Below are 17,667 nucleotides of genomic sequence, written 5' to 3' on the forward strand. Positions count from 1 at the left end.
GCTGAGCACTCCCCCGCAGCGAGGGGGAAGAGCATGATCAGCAAAGTGCCTGGAGAAACCACCATGTCCTGGCATTCGTGGTGTCTGCATCTCAGCGTGCTTTACGCACAGGGCACACATGGTTAACTGTTTTGCAGGAGAAGCAGTGGGATATAGGGGGGTGAGGCAACATTATTTCTACAAAGCAATTGCTTTCACCATTCCTCTAAGTCAGTTTAGGCATCTCCTCTGTGCTGGTGGAGAACAATTTTGGTTATCATCTTGAGGACTTTCAGAACATCACCAGGTTCTTGTTCAGTCTTTATTAAACCCATTTATTAAACCCATCTTTATTAAACCCATCTGGGTTTCAGGGAGCTTCTCATGTCAGGACAATACCAGGAGGATCTGTGCCTGGACTCAGATCAGAATGGAAACAGGAGAGCCTAGGAAGAAGTGACCCCTCCTGAGATGATGATCTGACCATGCTGGAGGAATCTGCAGGCAGAACTGGTATCCAGATATGGGAAGATCTTTGCCATCTCCACCAAGGAGATACCTCCTCCAAGGGCCCTCCAGGACAAATGCTGGCTGTTTGCCTGGCAGCCCAGCCGTGTCCCTCTGTCCCAGCTCCAGCAACACAAAGAGCAGGATGAGGATCAGGCCGTTTGCTTTCAGAAGAAGAAGAAAAAATGGAAGGACAAGAAGGAGAAAAAACCAAAACAGAAAAAGAAGGATGAAGAGGAAGATGACAACGAGGATGGAAGTCTAAAGAAGCCCAAGAGCTCAGCCCAGCTGATGGAAGAATGGGGCCTTGATGATGTAGATTGCATTTTCTCAGAAGAAGATTATCATACTCTGACTAATTACAGAGTTGAGGCTTTCAGCCTCAGTAAGGTGACAGGCTTTGTACCACTCTTGTTCTCTTAATGTAGCAGATCTGTCCACTTAGTGTTAGGCATGAGCATCAGCTTCAGTTGACCTCTGCTAACAGGTTCCCTCTAGTCCTTAAATTTGCAATTAATTGTCAGATAGTTGCTTCTGCCAGCTTGGCCACTGTCTTGCTGAAGCTGTCAGCCACTGGTTAACCTTGTTCCGTCTTTGGTACTGGTGGGACTTGCGGAGCACGGAGAGATTACCTTGGGAAGTGCTTTCCTTAAGGACCTTAACGACTTCTACATTGTTTTCTTCCGAGCCTGCCTTTATTTTGCAACACTCTGTTGCAAAGAAGCTCCATTAGTTTCAGCAGCCAGCTAAGCAGATGGGTTTAACTGGTCTATGGCACTGAAGTAATTACATTTTGATACAACAGAGACACAGCAGTGAACATGTAAAATTAATTCAGGTGCAGCATCCTGGTCAGTGACTCAAAGCAAAGAGCAGTTTAGGGAGGCCACCCCTGGCCACGCTGTGATAGATATGCCATGTGCTGTTGGCAGCACGGACAATCACTAGCAATATATCCCTCTGGTTTCCATAGATGATCCTGGATTGGCTTTTACCATGGCCAGTTCCCGCTTCAGATAGGTATTAGCATCAGCAAGATTGATTACTGCTCGCATCTCTCTTCTGCTTCTCTTATAATTAAAATAGCAATATATGCATGAAGCAATTAGATTTTAATAATGCTTTTCTAAACAGGATGTCAAGGAGCTTAGTACAAAGACTTGGGCTGGAGCCAGATCAGCATCTTAAGACTGGATTGTCATTAAAATGACTGCCTTCCTCCTGGACAGCTTACCAGAACACAGGCTCTAGATCTGCTTTTTAGCCAGAATGCGCTTCATCTTGGTCTGCAGACAGGACCCGGAAGACCCCATGCTCCTGGGTGGCATGGCCAGAGTGAGACATGGGTAGGGACAGGTCACCAGTGCATGTGGCATCTGGGTCTGCTGATGGGACAGCAGCATCCCCAACTCCAGCCCCATCGCCATCCCCATCACTGTGTGCCAGGGAGCCCATATTCAGGTCTGCCCTGGGTTGCTTCCCTCAGAGCAGTTGTTGATCAGGTCAGGGCAGATCTGCTCACCGCTGGCAGTGTCTCCCAGAAGGAAGCGAGGTGCTCCACGGGTGCCTGTGCCCCAGAGGAGCACTCCCTGAGCATTGTTTTATGCTGTCTGGTTCTGGCTGATATGCAGTCCTTGGGCCCTGCATTTGCAGTCGGGCCAGGATGAATCCTCTTCTTCTCTGTACAGGTCTTACTCAGACCCTTATGGACAGTCCAGTGCCGTTGGGTCACTGTGAACCTGAACAGGGAATGTGTAACACAACCTCAACATCAGTGCAGGCAGTGTGGGCTCAGAGAGGAGATGTCCCAACAGACAGTGACGAGCATCCTCCACCAAGCAGCACTGTGCCAAGCCCATCTTCAGGAGAGGATTGACACCAGCAAAGCTGCTAACCAGGAGCTCCCAGGGTAAAGGGGCACTGCGGTGGGTTACAGCTGAGCCTTGTCTGTCTGTGGGGCAGGAAGGGATTTCTCAGCTCCTGTAACAGAGTTGGATCCTGGGGAAGAGCAACAGCTCTAGCTGCAGGATTTCCCACGCTTGTCCTGCATCCAGCTTCTTGCTCACCCCTTTTAAGCCCTGATTTGCATGCTACAGCGTAACTCAGTTGTAGCTGATGCGATTTAGCGTGACGTCCCACATAGTCCAGACTAATAGTGTATCTGATTTCCAGGCCTGGGAGTGTTTGTGCGGCATTTATCATTTGCCTGGCTGTTTCCTGTGCAGCAGGTGGAGAGAAGATGTGCAAGTCATTTAATTTGTGGCAAATGGGAGACACGGTCTGAAGTAAACAGGATGCACTTTGGTGAGGACAGAGGCAAAATAGGAGGAGAGGGAAAGGAGATGGGAATAATCGACTGAGGAGGGGAGCAGAAAAAGATCTCACTGGCCAGCCATGCCCTGCCATAGCAGAGGTGTTGTAGTGGAGAGCCCAGGCAAGAGGGGGTGAGCAGGACACGTGAGCTGATCCTGCTGCACTGCTTAGCAGTGCAAAGGCCTCAGCTCCAGTTTGGGGTACAGGGCTTGAAGAATGTGAGGAGCAGGAGAGCAGCAAGGACAATGTGGCCAGCTGAGAGACCGGAAGCAGGGAGATGCAGAGAGGTGCACACCCCTAAAGAGGTCCTGGGCTGGCAGGGTAGGGAAGGCAGTGCACTGAGGTTATAAGACGGCAGGAAAAGGCTTAGGGAAAGGGTTTAATTGGGTGTGAGTGGGAGATGCTGGCAGCCATCACCAGGAGATGGGTTGGCAGCACCGTCCCTGGGGGTTTTCAAAAGAAATGGCCATGCAGGTGATGGGAGCAGACCCTGACAATCCACTGCTCGGGGCACGTTGTGCTGGGCTCCCCAAGGACTGGGTCAAGTGCTGGACAAACATCTGTCAGAAGCAATTTAAAAGTGGCTGCTCCCACCATGGGCCAAGGCAGACTAGTGGGCTAACCCCTCCTAGCCCTGCTCCAGGTGACACTGTGATTTAAATGAAACCTACACACAAGAATGTGTTGTCGAGATGACACAATTGTTCACACGGTTGAAATATCTAGTGCTATTTCTGGAGCATCCCTGAGTTCAGTTGAAGTCATGGAGAGCAGGAGAGAGGGAGAGAGCACTGTCACCTGACATTAAATTGCAGACTGAGCTCTTTCAGTAAGCAGAACAGTATCAGTTGTAATACATCTTTCGTGCCATTGGCATTTAATGTTATTAAGTATGGGGCATCTGTGAGTGAAGACGTTTATTTTCACTTCTATTTATAGCAAAACTCAGTTTCCAGTGTACTTGTATTTATCCAGAGTGAAGTATATTCACACGCTCTCATGTTAGTAGCAAACAAGAATACGTTTCCTATGTAAATATTTTTATGAGTTGTATTAAAAAACTGGCATGACAAAAGTTTTAAAGAAGGTGCCATGTTAAGAGAAAAACAGCAGCTGGACTTTCTTAAGGCAGTTAAAAGGTGATCGCAGGGGATTAACAGTGGTGGCCAGAGAAAGAGGTATTGGAAAAATTGCAACTTTTTAAAATATACTGTTCATACAACTGCAAATGATCTCTCATGAGATGCTATGCTCTGTGAGATAACAGCAGCACCAAAGTATCGTAGGAGCTGCACATTCACATCCATGTTTCGTTGCTTTTATTAAACTCTAATCCATAACAGCCTACTGAGCTGTCGTGCAAAAACACTATAGTAAAGCTGAAGTAAGAAAAAAGTAAGAGATGCTGAGTGATAAAGAAATGTTGCTGGGTGGCTGACGGTGCTACCTGCCAGCTGGCATCAAGGGCTGCAGCTTAAGACTGCTGGGATCCCTGCGCACCACAGGGCATCTCCTTGATTTTGCCCCTTTGGATGGGTTTGATGTACATGCCCGTGGGTGCTGTTTCTGCCCGAGCCTCTCGCTGCAGGTCTGTCAGCCCAAGTAAAGAGGTGCTGCAGATGCGGCTCCTCATGGTAGGCACAAGAGCTGGGGAAGCTTGGGCATGTTTAGGTTGCATTGAGTTTTGGTGTCTGGGTTTCACTGGAATTGCAGCAATATTTGAAGTCAAACTAGAAGCCAAGGTACCGCCTGTCTAGTGGTTTGTGTGGACAATCTCAACTAAAACCTGCTTCTCGCTTCCTTCCTCCCCACCACTTGGGTCTGAGAGATCCCACATCAGGCACTAATGCCCCCACCAGCCTTTCCATTCAATGCCGTTATAACACATGGCATGTGGGCAGGCTTTGGGTGACAGGGCTTCCCACTGAGCACTGCTAAGAGCTAATTAAAGTAATCCATCCCACCCAGAAGAGCCCGACAGCACTGCAGAAAGTCTGAACCCAGTAGGGCTGGATCCAGGGTTTGAGGGTGGTGGGGAATGCACTGCCTGTCTCCCAGGGAGGTGAAGGAAAGGGCTTCCCATCCCTCTGTCCTTATCCCAACGGTGGTTTGCACTACCAGGACCCCCTGGGCTGGAGGCAAAAGCTTTTGAGCTTTTTACTTCACTCCAGCCCTTTTATGGAGCCTCTGTGTGTCAGGGGAGGGTAATTATCTTGCACACTGAGCACACAATGATTTTTCTCAGTGCTTAGCAGTAAATCTGTGAGCTGATATGACTGAAAATCTTTTCCATGCACCTTGTGAGGAGTTTATCTCTCACTAGGCTGCTCCATTCAGCTGCTGTTGGCTTGTCTCAGTGACCAAGGGTAATGATGCCTGAAGGCAAAGCTGTTCTCCATCTCACACACACACACACTACTTACAGTTAGAGTGGGGCCAAATTGTCCCAGGGCTGGTAAAACCCAGTGTGACCTCCTGAAGGGGCAGAGAGCCTGTTGCTGATGCTTCCTAATCACAGCATCTCTGCAGGGCAGAGTTAAGGTTATTTGCTCATTTGGCCCATTTCAGACCATAATATCTTTGGATAACTTTAAAATTTATCCTTCACTTTAAAGATTTTTTTTTTGTGATATGTGAACTGAGGATCATGACCACATCCCTGTTTTGAACCTGTAAGTGTCAGATACGGAAAAGGCAGAAGACCAACTGTTTTAAATGGTTTTGGTAGGTTTCTGTGGCTGGTACTGGGATAAATTCAGAAAGAGTTAACGAGTCATTGTAATGTCCAGTTCGGAGGAACTGTGGGGGCCGCCACAGGCCCTGTCTGTGCTCAGCTTGGCCTTGCTCACTGAAGTTTTCATGCATGGCTGCTAAATGTGGTCTTCTTATGGCTATATTTAGGTGCCTAAATTAGTGGTGTGTAAGATAGGTTGCTCGTGGCTCTGGAGTTAGCTAGAACAGGGAATGTTCAGCATGGCTGGAAGCCAAATCGCTTTGTTGGCGGTCCAAGTAGAAGAGCCTGGTGCTAAGCCTTTCTTAGCCCTTAGATGAGCCTGGTCTGGCCCTTCCTGCACCCCGTGGTGCCCACCAGCCCCCTCCTCATGCTCCCCTCTGCCCAGGGCCAGTGAGGCCAGGCTCCGCACTGCGGTCACTGTGAGATGGGCGATGCAGTTCAGCAGCTTCCCGTGCCCAGCCAGGCTGTATAGCCGGATCAGGCCAGCTAGCGAGTGCTTTCAGAGGGCACTGATGATGCTTCATTAAATCCTGTTAGCACGACTTGCCACAACGTGCTTTGGAGGCTCGCTGTTTAGTATTTCGTAAGCTCCTTGCTGAGCGTCGGTAGAGATTGCATTGGGGCACCAATCAGCATGAAAGCAAAAGCCAAACTCCTCCATGGCTTTGCCGGAGGCTGCCAAAACCCATGGGGAAGGATTTGGCTCCTCCTGTGTGCATGTCTTTTGCTTGGCCAGAGAACACTGTGAGTGGGGTGAGCAAGGGTGTGGGGTCCCAGCCAGCCTCCGGCAGAGCACGGCTGTCCTCCCTTACGGCCGTGGATGAGGGTTTGACCTTGCTATTAGCTCTCTGCTGCTGCAGAGCCTGTGCTTTCCATCAAGTGATCGCTCCCCTCTCCCATGCGTGTTTGTAAGCCAGCCAGCCCTATGGCGTGCTGCAGGCAGGTACTCACCATTTAGATACAAGTGATCCCTGCCCACGTCCCCTGAGTGTCACCCAGTTCCCCCTGATTTATTCCCAGTGATACTCCCAGCACCTTCCAGGTCTGATCCAGTTTTGTTTGCACCTCCTGCCTGTTGGATGTCACTGGCCTTTGGTCCCATGCCCTTACTAGCAGATGTGTGCTGCTGAGCCACAGGCTGGTCCCAGCGCTGCATCTTTGCAGTGGCTTCACAGGGCACTTCCAGCAAGCAAGGGCAGGTCACCTGGGGCCACAAGACCTCTCTGCCCTGCTGCGCCTTGGCATGGTCTGGTGCAGATGCTAGCAGAGATCTCTGAGTCAAATATGTGAGCTGGAGCAAGGAGAGGTGCTTGCCCTGAAAAGCACAGGTTTTAGCTGAAGCTGGAGGGATGAGCGTCTTTGGGGCTAGTAATCCTGCGTGGTTGCTGACACGTGAATGACCCAGCCGTCTCCTGGGCTTTTCTGCCGGTTTCATTCCCTGCAAGCAGAACATTTCCTGCGTCATTTATTTCCAAACAGTAGCAAAATAAGCCTAAATCCTTATCTCCAGTCTGTCAGCTAATCCTTCCCCAGGCCAGGAGCAACGCTGTCAAATCAGGCTGTGAGTGTGACTTGAGGCTCTCCGTGGTTGATAAGCATGTTGCTTCTGTATGTAAATGGGCTTCTTGAGAGCCCAAAAGTGGTCCTGGCACAGACATCATGCCCCACTCAGCATAATTCCAGCTTCGCCTGCCGTATAACAGCATTGGGTTGCAACAGCACCATGACGGGGTAGGTTTTGGAAGGCTTCAGGACTGCAGGTCATATCACACACCCGTTGATGCATGTTTGGTTGGTGGCCCAGGGAGCCAGTGAGCAAAATTTTGCTGTGTTCATGAGGAGTTTGGGTTTCCTTGGTCTTCCCAACAGAAATGCTCCAGGGAAGTGTCTTCTTTGCTTTCATTCATTGAACTCGCCGGACCCGTCACTGGCATGTTTTGCTAATGGAGGAGCCCTTACCCTGGAGGTGTCACCTCGACCTACCCCTGAGCAGGGCAGAAGGAACAAGAAAAAGTCTTCTCCAGAAGCAACATAGCTCTGAGGTCCTGGCAGGCTGAGTCCCCCTTCCCACTGAGGATAATAAGGATGGGATTTTGGGGCAGCCCCCTTGGTGGCTTCTTGGAGCTTCTCACCAGCTTCAAAATCAGTCTGTGAAAGCTTAAACCCCTTTTGCATGGGAAGCTGGTGTCCTAGGTCACTGGGCTGCTTTGTAAAGTGGCCAGATCCTGTCCCAGCATGGCTGTGCCCAGAAATCCCATCCTGTCAGGAGTGGCAGGGACTGGGACTATCAGTGTCATGATGGCAGCAGGGCAGAGCCAGGCCTGTGCCCCTTGGCCAGGACTCAGCAGGGGGAAGGGTCCCCTCCGCTTCCAGGGAAGTTTGTGTTGGTATGGTTGACTTCCTTGCTACTTTAAAACATAAACATGTTTTGCTTTCTTTAATTGAAACCTTACAGCAGATGTTTTATGATTATTCCACCAATGGGGGAAAAAAAAGTGCCAGCATCATGGCTTTTGTGGGAGAGTTTTATTAACTTGGCAGTTTACTGTTCAGAGAGGGAATGAAGGCATCAGCCAAGACGCGGAGAATACAGTTTAAATGACTCCCATACCCTGGATGTAGTGTTCAGTATGTGCCAGTGCGGGGAGGGCTGGGGCTGGGGCTCCCAGGGAGATCGATCTGGGGTCTTCAAACAGCCAGTCCTCGTCCTCATCCTTGTCCTTGTCCTCATCCTCATCCTTGTCCTCATCCTCATCCTTGTCCTCGCCCTGCCCTTGCCCCTGGGGCTCCACCTCAGCCATCTTCCACCTCCTGCTTTGCTTCAGTACTCACCTTTGGGGCTGAGAGGACCATCAAGGGTCCTGCAGCAGTTGTGCCCACACTGCTGATAGAGCCAGAAGCCCCGGTGCCTCGGTTTCCCTGCCTGGAGAGCCGGACTGGAGCCCAGGCATAAGGGAAAGGGAGCGTGAGCTCAGTGCGGGACTTGACCATGGACACAGCAGCATGGGGACATGTAGGGGGTCTTCTCCTCATCTCACCTCCCAGGGGTCATGCCTTGTCAGTGGGGCAGAGTCCATCCCCATGCAGCGCCTTTTCTGCCCCTGCCATGAGCTTTCCTGGCACGTCCCTCGTCACCATTTGAGCCAAGAGCATTTTGCTCTCCTGCTGGGAACTGTTAACAATAAAATCAATGCAAACACTGCTGTGAGCGGCTCCGGTACCCGTTCGATGAGCTCCTCAGGGACACACCTCCCATGCAAGCTCAGCTCTGCATCTGTCAGCTCCATGGGGGGGATGCTCTGCCCCAGCTCCCTCTCAGCTCCCGATGAGTCCCGTGGATGTGGTGTAAGCAGGATGCAGGCACAGGACAGGCTCAGCTACATGCCGGGTGGCAGAGCCCCGTGAGTTCCCTTTCCACAGCTGGCCACAGCTGGCATTTGTTGGGAGGGAGAGCCCATTGGCAGCCACGCGCAGAGGTAATGCTTCCCCACATCGCATGCGATCCGGGAAATTGCAACAGCTCTGCCCCGAGAAGGGCTGCTCCTCGGAGGCCTGACGCAGGCAAAGCCCCTGGGTTTGTAGGAAGCTGCCGTGTGCATCCAGGCGGATGCCGGGTGCTGTGGCGGTGCGGTCAGCCAGCCTGCAGCGGCCCAGCCGGCTCACACGTACAGTCGCCCTGGGAAAAGCAGATGGAGGGATAAAGCGAAACTTTCCGTTCCAGTGCCCCCGAAAGGACATTATAATTTTCCTTCCCTGTGCCATCCTGCTTGCCTGGTTATGTGGTGTTAAATTAGGGCTCTGATTCGGTTACGGCTCATTACAGGCTTGCGTGTGGCTTTGTTGCAGCTTGCTCAGAAGCACCAAAGGAGCCGAGCTAGTGTGAAAGTTAAGGTTTTAGGAACAGCTTGGCAACTAGGAGCTGAGCCTTGCCTGTGGCTGGTGACTTCAGCAAGGCTCAGACACGGTCCTCATGGACCTGGCCTTACTACCTGGAGGGCATCAGTCAGGGACCCTCCCTAACCCTACCAGTGGGGAGAACAAAGGGCTTGGGATGGAGGTAGGTTGATGGGAGATGGCTTCAGCATCTCCTTTTCCTGGCTGAGCAAAGCAGTTGCCTCTTTAGCCTGTCCCAAGGGCCTGTGTATGGTGCTGTGTGTGATGCAGGGTGACAAAGGGGGTGTTTTGAATGCCATCAGACAGCAAAGCAGCTTTTCTGCAGTAATAGCTAAGTCCCGAAATACCCCGAGCAGCTGTGTTTATCCCAACGCTCTCACTCAGAGAGATGCTCGGCTGTGACGTGGGCCATTAGTACAAACATCGCTACCAGTGCCCGGACCAGAGCCACAAAGGGCGTTGCTCACTTAGTGGTGTTAATACAAACCAGCACTGTCCCGGCATGCAATCAATGGACTTGGTAAATAAAAACAACCCTGGCTCGTCCTAGTGCTCGGGTGAGGAGGGGAGCTGTCTTCTTGGGAGCAGAGGGGTTTCCAAATGTCCCCGTTTCCCTCCCCGGGGCTGCTTTCACCCCAGCTGTGCCCTCCAGCAGCCAAGGAAACCTCTGTTCTGTCAGGGTTGTGCTGGGCTGCGATTAGGGAGCAGCCCGGGGGTCTCCTGGGGACTTCTTTCCCAGTGGGCATCACCTTCAGCGATGCCCAAGTTTGCTAGAGAAACGTAGCGAGATCCCTGCAGCCCTACACTTCCTCTTCGTTGTGCTCTGGCATTTCTTTCCAGCGCTAAAGGAAAGGCACGTGTTTGTAATTGCTGCACCCGGGGCCATTAGAGGAGCTGCGTCCAAGCCCGGTTGGTAATGTTCCCCCTTGCTGTGCCACTGTGTTGGGGACCTGCTTGCCACCTCTCCTGAGCCTGCCTGTCAGACTGGGTACCAGCCCTCCTGCTCGCCCGTGCTTGGCATCTACTTTCTGGGGTGCCCAGAGTCATGCTGGGCACAGAGCAGCTTCTCAGCCCGGGAGCAGGGACTCCCAAAAATCCAGAGGCAAGGCGAGAGCCAGCAGGCTGGCAAGGGGGAAGGCTGCGAGTAAAAGGCAGCACTGAGCGATGGGATGTGACAACTGGGTGGATGCTGTTTTGGAGGAACACCACGGGGTAGATGCTCAGCTGCAGGAGGGCTTGGTGGGCTGAATGCAGGTTGGAAAATTCCTCTGCTGCAGCTGTGTGTGTGCCATGAGATATATCTGGAGAGCCCAAACCCAGCTATCACTTTCCCAAAGCCCCCAAGCTCCGATGAGAGCAACACACTGATCCTGCAGTCCACAGCTGTGGGGACACGCTCTGCCCGAAGCATTGGGTGGCACTGGTGCCCTTAGCAGGTACGTTGTCCTCCACCAGGCCTGGAAGCTCCTGCTGCTCCCAAGCAAACAAGGACTGAACAGGACAGGCTTATTTCCCTCGTGCTATGTGATTTTTCCCAAGATGCTGGCAGTTTGCTCTAGCACCTGGGGAGCAAGCCCCTGGGAGGGTTGGGACGGGTGCTGGGGGGGCTGTGGGAAGGGCTCATGCTCGCTGCCCGTGCTGGGGCATGTGTCGGGGTTGGCATAGCAGCATGCAATGAGACACAGGGACAGGCCATGCCATGGGGAGGCTTGGGGTGTGCCCAGGGGCAAGAGACCCTCAGTGACAAGCTAATGGCCCACCTGGGACTCACTTATCCCCTCGGGTTAGGGGCCCTCAGCACCCGCCTGCCCTCCTGGGGAAACACATTTGGGTGCAAAAGGGCCAATCCCTGCTCCTGTGGCTGCCTCTCCCCAGGAGCACCAGCGTGGAATGGGTATGGTGGGACCGTTTTGGACATCTGCATAGCTGTGACTGCCCTGGGAGTCATGCATGCCTCCCCAGGGGAAAAGCTGGGGGGCTTAGAGGGCTGTCCAGTCCCACAGGGCTGAGAAGGACTGGGTGGAGAGAGGCAAAAGAGGGTTTGTGTGACCCTTCCTTACTGGCCTTCCCCAGCCCATGGGGACTTTTACACATCTCATGGTAACTTGGGTTTGAGATACCAGGACAGGCAGGTGCACGCCCCTGTGGATCAGCCCCCGGCGAGGGCTGCGAGCTGGGACACAGCAGCCCAGCATCCCTCCCTGCGCCAGACCCCTCCCCATCCCCGTGGTCCTCCCTGCTCACAGCTCTGCCCTGCTTGCTCTCTTCACAGGAGAAGAAAGGCCAGGAGGTTAAGAAGGGCCCCGAGGTGGAAATTGCAAAGCTGGACAAGCTGCTTAACTTGATGAGAGAGCCGGAGAGCAAGGCAGGGAAGTGAGCGGGGGGAATGATGGCTCTGCCGGGGGCTGCTGGCCGAACAAGCCCAGCTTTGATCAGTGGCTGCTTGGCATGCAAGCTGCGTGCCCTGTGCCACCTGCTCTTTGCATAGCGGGAACACTTTGCCTCTGTGCCCGGACAAATAAACAGAGGTGCTGGGAGAGCCGCGGCGTGCAGTCATCTCTGGGGTCAGGCAGACCTCGCTGTGCTCGGTCCCCCAGAGCCGCACAGCCCTCAGCTCTTCCGCACCCTTGGCCGGGATTGCACTGGGTGAGAGACCCATGGAGGGCAGGTGAGGGCTGGTCCCGCCAGCCCTAGCGAAACCTCGGAGCTGCAGCTCAACAGCAGCCAGTCGCACCGTGAGCCGTGGCCAAAGAGATTGAGCACTGAGCTGCAGCCCTACAGCCATTTGTGGGGTCAGCCATGCACAGGACCCTGGATTTTGGGGTGGCAGCCTAAGCCAGAGGGTGGCTGGGGACCTGGCCTGACCCCCCACGGTAGTGGGAGAGGGACGTGTCATCACTGCCAACAGGGTATCACAGCAGCTGCAGCCACCAGCTTCAGGATGCTCACAGCTCCCCTCTCCCCAGGGGGGCTCGGTGTGGGGCTCGGCTGCCGCTGCCCAGCCCGCAGCTGCGGGAACGGCTGAGCGCTGGGGCTTGCAGAGCCTTCCCACCACTCCGGTGCTTTGCAGCAGAGGGATTAGCTGCTACGTGGCTGCGGTGGCAGCAGAAGCCAAGGTGGCCTCGCTGCATGCTGATGAGCAGGGACGGGCTGTCACCGCTGGAGCTTTGCACTCAGCTGCCAGGACTGGGGACCAGAGGCACTCGTTCAACCAGGCAGGGGTGGTGGCAAGTCTCCTCCATCCGCTCAGCTGGCCTGCGTCCCCACAAGCATCCCTGTAACTTAAGGCCATGGCTTGGAAACTCTCTGATGCCTCTAGCACTGGGGCTGGGGGGTGCTCCTTGCTGACAGCCAAATGCCCCAGGCCTGGGCAGACATGCTGCAGGCATGAAACACCCAGCCAGGTTTCTCACCCAGCATTTAAAAGCCACAGATGGATGCAGACATAAGCCCTTCCTTGTCACCATCACCCAGCAAACTGCCCGCAGTCCTGCAGGGACATCAGTCACCAGCCCTGGGGCAGCCGCTCCTCAGCCCTGCAGGACTGGCAGGACTCACCGCCTCCCCCAAATTTTCCCGGCACTGGGCAGAGCTCAGAGACACCACCTGAGTCCTACAATTGGTTTATTAGTCTAGTAAAAACACCGCTGCAAAGGGATGCATTAGCTACACCTGACATGGAACCAAGGAACCGAGGAACCAAGCCTGGCCAAGCCTGCGCAGGAACTGTGGCCAGCGTCCCCTCCAGCACAGCCCACCCCTCTGTCCCCTTATGGCAGCAGCTGTGCCAGCGGGGACCTTGGCTATTGCTCGGCTCCAGGACGGGCAGTACAGAGCCCTCCGAAACCCACAGCACCTGCAGGCAGGGCGGGAGAAGGCAGCTGCCAGGCTTGGGGACAAGCCAGACCACCAGCATCCCTCCCTGAGGATCCACTGTGGTTCCCAGGGAGCGACAGGGCTGGAAAACCCTTCAGTGCTGTTTGGCCGGGCACCCTCATCTCCCCCCATGTCTCCCACCTCTCCAGCAAAAAGCCATCCCGGGCTGCTCTCAACAGGGATGGGGACAACAACGAGGGCACATCTGCTGCCCGCGAGCAGGTCAAACCCCACCGGCTGGCCGTGGCTGGGAGCAGGCAGGAGGGCAGGCAGGGATATGCACCCAGCAAGGAGGGCCATTTGCCTGGCAGTGTTGGTGCTAATGCTGGAGAGGACTGACAGACAGACTGGGGACAAATGGACAGACCATGCAGACCCTCTCATGGCTCATTAAACTGGCTGCTGGGGCAGACAGATGCCAAATGCCCACCAGAGACTGGGCGCACACGGCACCCCAGGGCCACCCCAAAGACACCCGGACTGGTAACACCCTGCTCTGCCAGTGGGGCCCGCTCGGGGACAGGCGGCCATGCCAGCCCTGCTGCCTCCCCTCTCCGAGCCCCCGACCGGCCCCACTCAGGTCTGCGATGCGGTGGCCACTGGCCTGGGCCATGAGCGCCAGGGAGGAGCCCACAGGTTGTCCCTGAACACCGGGTGTGCTGGAGGGTAGGGCTCCTGCTGCGCTCGCTGGCCGCTGAGACAGGCAGGATTGTCCCCGTAGCATGTCCCCAGCCGCTGTCTCTCCATCCCCACAGTCACTGTGGGCATCTGCCGGGACTTCACACACCAAAACCACGCAGGCAAAGGGCTGTGCCCCACGTCACGGCCCCTGTGAGCAGTTCAGCATCCCCTCTGCTCTCATCCTGCCCTATCCACTGCCCCAGTCCCAGCACAGGCATCCACGCTGGTGTGACTCCTTCAGCACAGCCAGGTACCCAAGTCCCCAAGCAGCTCAGGGCTGCAGCAGGTACTTCTCTTCGTTCCTTGCCTCATCCGCGTCAGAAGTCGGGCTCTTCTTGGGACACGAGGGGGTCCTGCAGGCCTTGCAGAGGATGAGGAAGAGGATGAGGATAAGGAACGCAATGACACAGTTAAAAGAAATTGCCACGACCGCTCCGGTGGAGAGAGCAGCCCCCATCGCCACTGTCCCACGGGAAAAAGCAGGGCCTGCAGCTCGGCCCCACGCTTGGGATGCCAGCGCAGCAATCGAGCGCGCAGCCTCCACCCACCGGCATTGGCAGGGGACAAAGGGGACAGCGGTGGTGCTGGTGGTGGGATGGGGCTGGGGCCGGGCAGGCAGCAGGACAGCGTCACCCCGTCACTGTTCGGCTGCTTGCAGCTGTGTCCTGGGCTTCACCGTGCCGCTGGGAAGGATCGATCGGAGCTTTTCCTCAGCTTCCCCTCCTCTGGCAGGGCGGTGGGGACACAGGGACCCCTCTCCTCCCTCCTGCACCTGGAAGGGAGAAAGTCACCGTCACCGCCGGCACAAGGGGACGGGCTGCCTGAGCACCTCAGGACAGGCTGTAGGGATGCCAGCGGGCAGAGACCCCAGGGTCCAAGGGGCTCCAGAGCCTGCAGCAGCTCCCAGGTCAGCTGCTGTTTGGGGGGACCTTTCCAGTGCCCCACACCCCGGCTGTCCCTCCGTCCCCTGCAAAGGCCACCAAGCTGGAGGTGTCCCCAGTGGGAGACCCATTGCCTCATCCCGGCCCAGATCCCCGTCCCCGGGGCACCCCCGGGTGACTCCGGGCGGGCTTGGCCCAGCTCTCGTCCCCTCTCCACCCTCCGCCTGCTTTTCCTGCCGCCTTACCCCGCCGCGAGGTCCCGCACCCCAAAACGGGGCGAGCGGCTGGGTGGGCAGCAGGCGGGGGGCCGGGGCAGACCGCTCTTGCGCTTTTTACCCGGGTCAGGCAGAGCCCCGATTTCGGGGGTCCCCGGTGCCTCTAATGCCCCGGCCCGCCGAGGAGCGGGACACCCGCCGAGCCCCCGGCCCGCAGCGGGGCAGCGGGGCACCGGGCAGCAACAGGTCCCGCCGCATCCGCCCTCCCGTCGTGGGGCCCCGGCGTTACCTACCTGCCTCCGCTCCGCCCCGGGAACCGCCGGGACCCCTCCGGCGGGCGGGCGGCGCTGCCGGGGCCGGGGCCGGGGCCCGTGCGGAGCGGGGTGCCGGCGCGGGGTGCCGGCGCGGGGTCCCGGCGCGGAGCGGAGCGGTGCGCCGGTCGGCGCCGGGCCCCGCTGCGCGGTGCGGGGCGCCGGTGCGGACCCCGGGCGCCGTCCCGCCGCGGGCCGATCGCTGGGTGCCGCAGCCCCGCGCGCTGCCCGCTGCCTCCCGCCGGCACCGGGGGGCGGGCTCTGCTGGCGCCCCGCCCCCGCCCCGGTCATTGGTGGCCGCCCCCCGCCGGTCGCGCGCCATTGGGCGAGCCCTCGGCTCAGGGCCCGCCCCCTCGGCCGGCGCCCACGTGAGCGGCGGAGAGCGCCGGCGGGCAGCGCGCGCTCTGCCGGCCCGGCCGGGCCCGGACCCTGCCCCTGCTGCCCGTCCTGCCCTGCCCGCACCGCCCCTGCTGCCCGTACCGTCCTGTCCTGCTGCTGGCACAGCCCTGCCTGCACTGCCCTGCCGGCACATCCTGCCTGCCCTGCCCGTGCTGCTCCTCGGTCCCGCTGCTCAGCTTCCGCTCCTGTCCTACCCTGCCTGTCCTGCCCGTGCTGCTGCGCTTGCCCTCCTGTGCTGCCTGCACCGCTCTGCCTGCCTTGCCCATGCTGCCTTCCCCACACTGCCCGTACTGCCTCTGCTGCCTCTGCCTGTACTGCCCTGCCCGCGTGGCCCACGCTGCCCCTGCCTGCCCGGCCCAGCCTGGTCCTGCCCAGCTCTCCCTCTGCCCTGCCCGGGGGCCACTGCCTGGCTCTCCCTGCTGCTGCCTGCCCTGCCCGGGGGCCACTGCCTGGCTCTCCCTGCTGCTGCCTGCCCTGCCCCTGTACACACGTGTGCACGCACATTTGCACACACACCTGCATGTGCACGCGCACACACACACACACACACACACCCGGCCCTGTGCACCCAGAGGCACAAGGACGCTGAGGGTGGAGCAACGGCGCCTGGGCCGGGGTCCCTGCCGGGACACAGGGGCCGCAGGCAGGCAGGGGTGGGCACAGGCACCACCACAGTCCGTGGAGGCGGGGGACAGGTCATTCAGGGCGGCCTCATAGGCACAGCCGGCTTCTCCCTGTCCTGTGCAGTGGGGAAACTGAGGCACAGGGCAGCTCGTCCCCGGGTGCAGGCATGCCGCACCCCTCCTGAGCCGTAACCGCCAGCCTCCATACGGGCACCGGAGCCGGAGATGCTCTGGTGTGGGGTGTCACCCCGAAGGGAGGATGCTCCTGGTGAAGGACACAGACGTGGCACCCAGGGGAGGTGGCTGGGGGGCACACACGGAGCTCTCCGAATGGCTGTGGGGGTTCCTGGAGACCCCCGGGGATCAGGTCCCAGCACCTGCTCTGAAAAGCCAGGGCCGGGCCATGTGTCCGCCTGGTGGCACAGACACATGGCAGTGACACGGGGGGATCTGCTGCAGCCTCTCGGACACGGGTGGCCTGTCCGGCCGGGCAGCCCCGCACGGTGTGTCACAGCCGGGGAAGGAGGCAGCTGGACGAAGAATGGATGAAGAGCAGCTCCACCAGAGAGCTGGGGACCTCCCCTGGCTGACCCAACAGGCTGCCCGGGGGCTCGCGGGTGCGATGGCCAGCTGCTCCCTCTCCGGCCTGGGGAAGGAAAGCTCCGGCGCTGCCGGGTGCCGCAGCACCCAGAAGGGAGAGCTGCTGCAGTCAGCCGAGGGTAACTTTCAAACGGCAAAACAAAACAAAAATCGCTTTGCAGCTTCGATGAGGAGGCATTAAACGTGCTGCTGCCATGAGGGAGGATCACACAGGCTGTGTGAGGATCCGGCTCTCCGCTGAGGGTGTTTTTAACAGTAAACAAACACAAACACATGGCTGTCAGAAGCAGTCTGATCAAGACACTCGAGCACCTTTCCCCGGCATTTATCGCTAATCTGCTAATTAGTCAGGAAAAGCAGTCTCCTCCTTAGATGTAAGGGAGTAGCAGCTGGGAACAGGACAAAGACACATCAGCTTAACTCTGCCCCGTCCCCAGGTTTCACCTGCGCTGGCACAGCAGAGAGGTCTGGGCATTTCCCGAGCACCTCCTTAGCTCCGGTGACAACAGCCAGGGCGAATGTGATGAGACCACCACCAGAAGGGAAGGGGAGGAGGACGAAGGGTGTAAACCTGGCACCATCCCGGCTTGCGCTGGGCACCCGACCAGTGAGAAAGCTCACGGTGACGGAAGGCAAGCGCCCGAGCTGTGCAAG

The 17,667-nt window shown here is 57.1% G+C and overlaps 2 protein-coding genes across 2 annotated transcripts in view; one reads left to right on the plus strand and one right to left on the minus strand.

Moving 5' to 3' along the window:
* DNAI1 (dynein axonemal intermediate chain 1) overlaps positions 1–11,867 on the plus strand; it is a 152,891-nt gene extending 141,024 nt beyond the window's left edge. Inside the window, exon 20 of the mRNA XM_075527484.1 lies at positions 11,700–11,867. Within this exon, the coding sequence (XP_075383599.1) occupies positions 11,700–11,804 (105 nt within the window). The 3' untranslated portion in view covers positions 11,805–11,867. The remainder of the gene's footprint in view (positions 1–11,699) is intronic.
* Positions 11,868–13,043: 1,176 nt separating this feature from the next.
* ENHO (energy homeostasis associated) lies at positions 13,044–15,569 on the minus strand. Its single transcript, XM_075488245.1, has 2 exons — positions 15,374–15,569; positions 13,044–14,756 (listed from the first exon to the last, which is right to left on the minus strand). The coding sequence occupies exon 2, from the start codon at positions 14,439–14,441 to the stop codon at positions 14,256–14,258; it is 186 nt and encodes a 61-aa protein (XP_075344360.1). The 5' UTR covers positions 14,442–14,756; positions 15,374–15,569; the 3' UTR covers positions 13,044–14,255.
* Positions 15,570–17,667: the final 2,098 nt, after the last annotated feature.

Source organism: Mycteria americana, chromosome Z (assembly GCF_035582795.1).
Source record: "Mycteria americana isolate JAX WOST 10 ecotype Jacksonville Zoo and Gardens chromosome Z, USCA_MyAme_1.0, whole genome shotgun sequence".
Lineage (NCBI taxonomy): Eukaryota > Metazoa > Chordata > Aves > Ciconiiformes > Ciconiidae > Mycteria > Mycteria americana.

What these genes read in the sequence shown, in the direction of transcription:
- ENHO (XM_075488245.1), bottom strand. Translation starts at nt 14,441, where the DNA reads ATGGGGGCTGCTCTCTCCACCGGAGCGGTCGTGGCAATTTCTTTTAAC.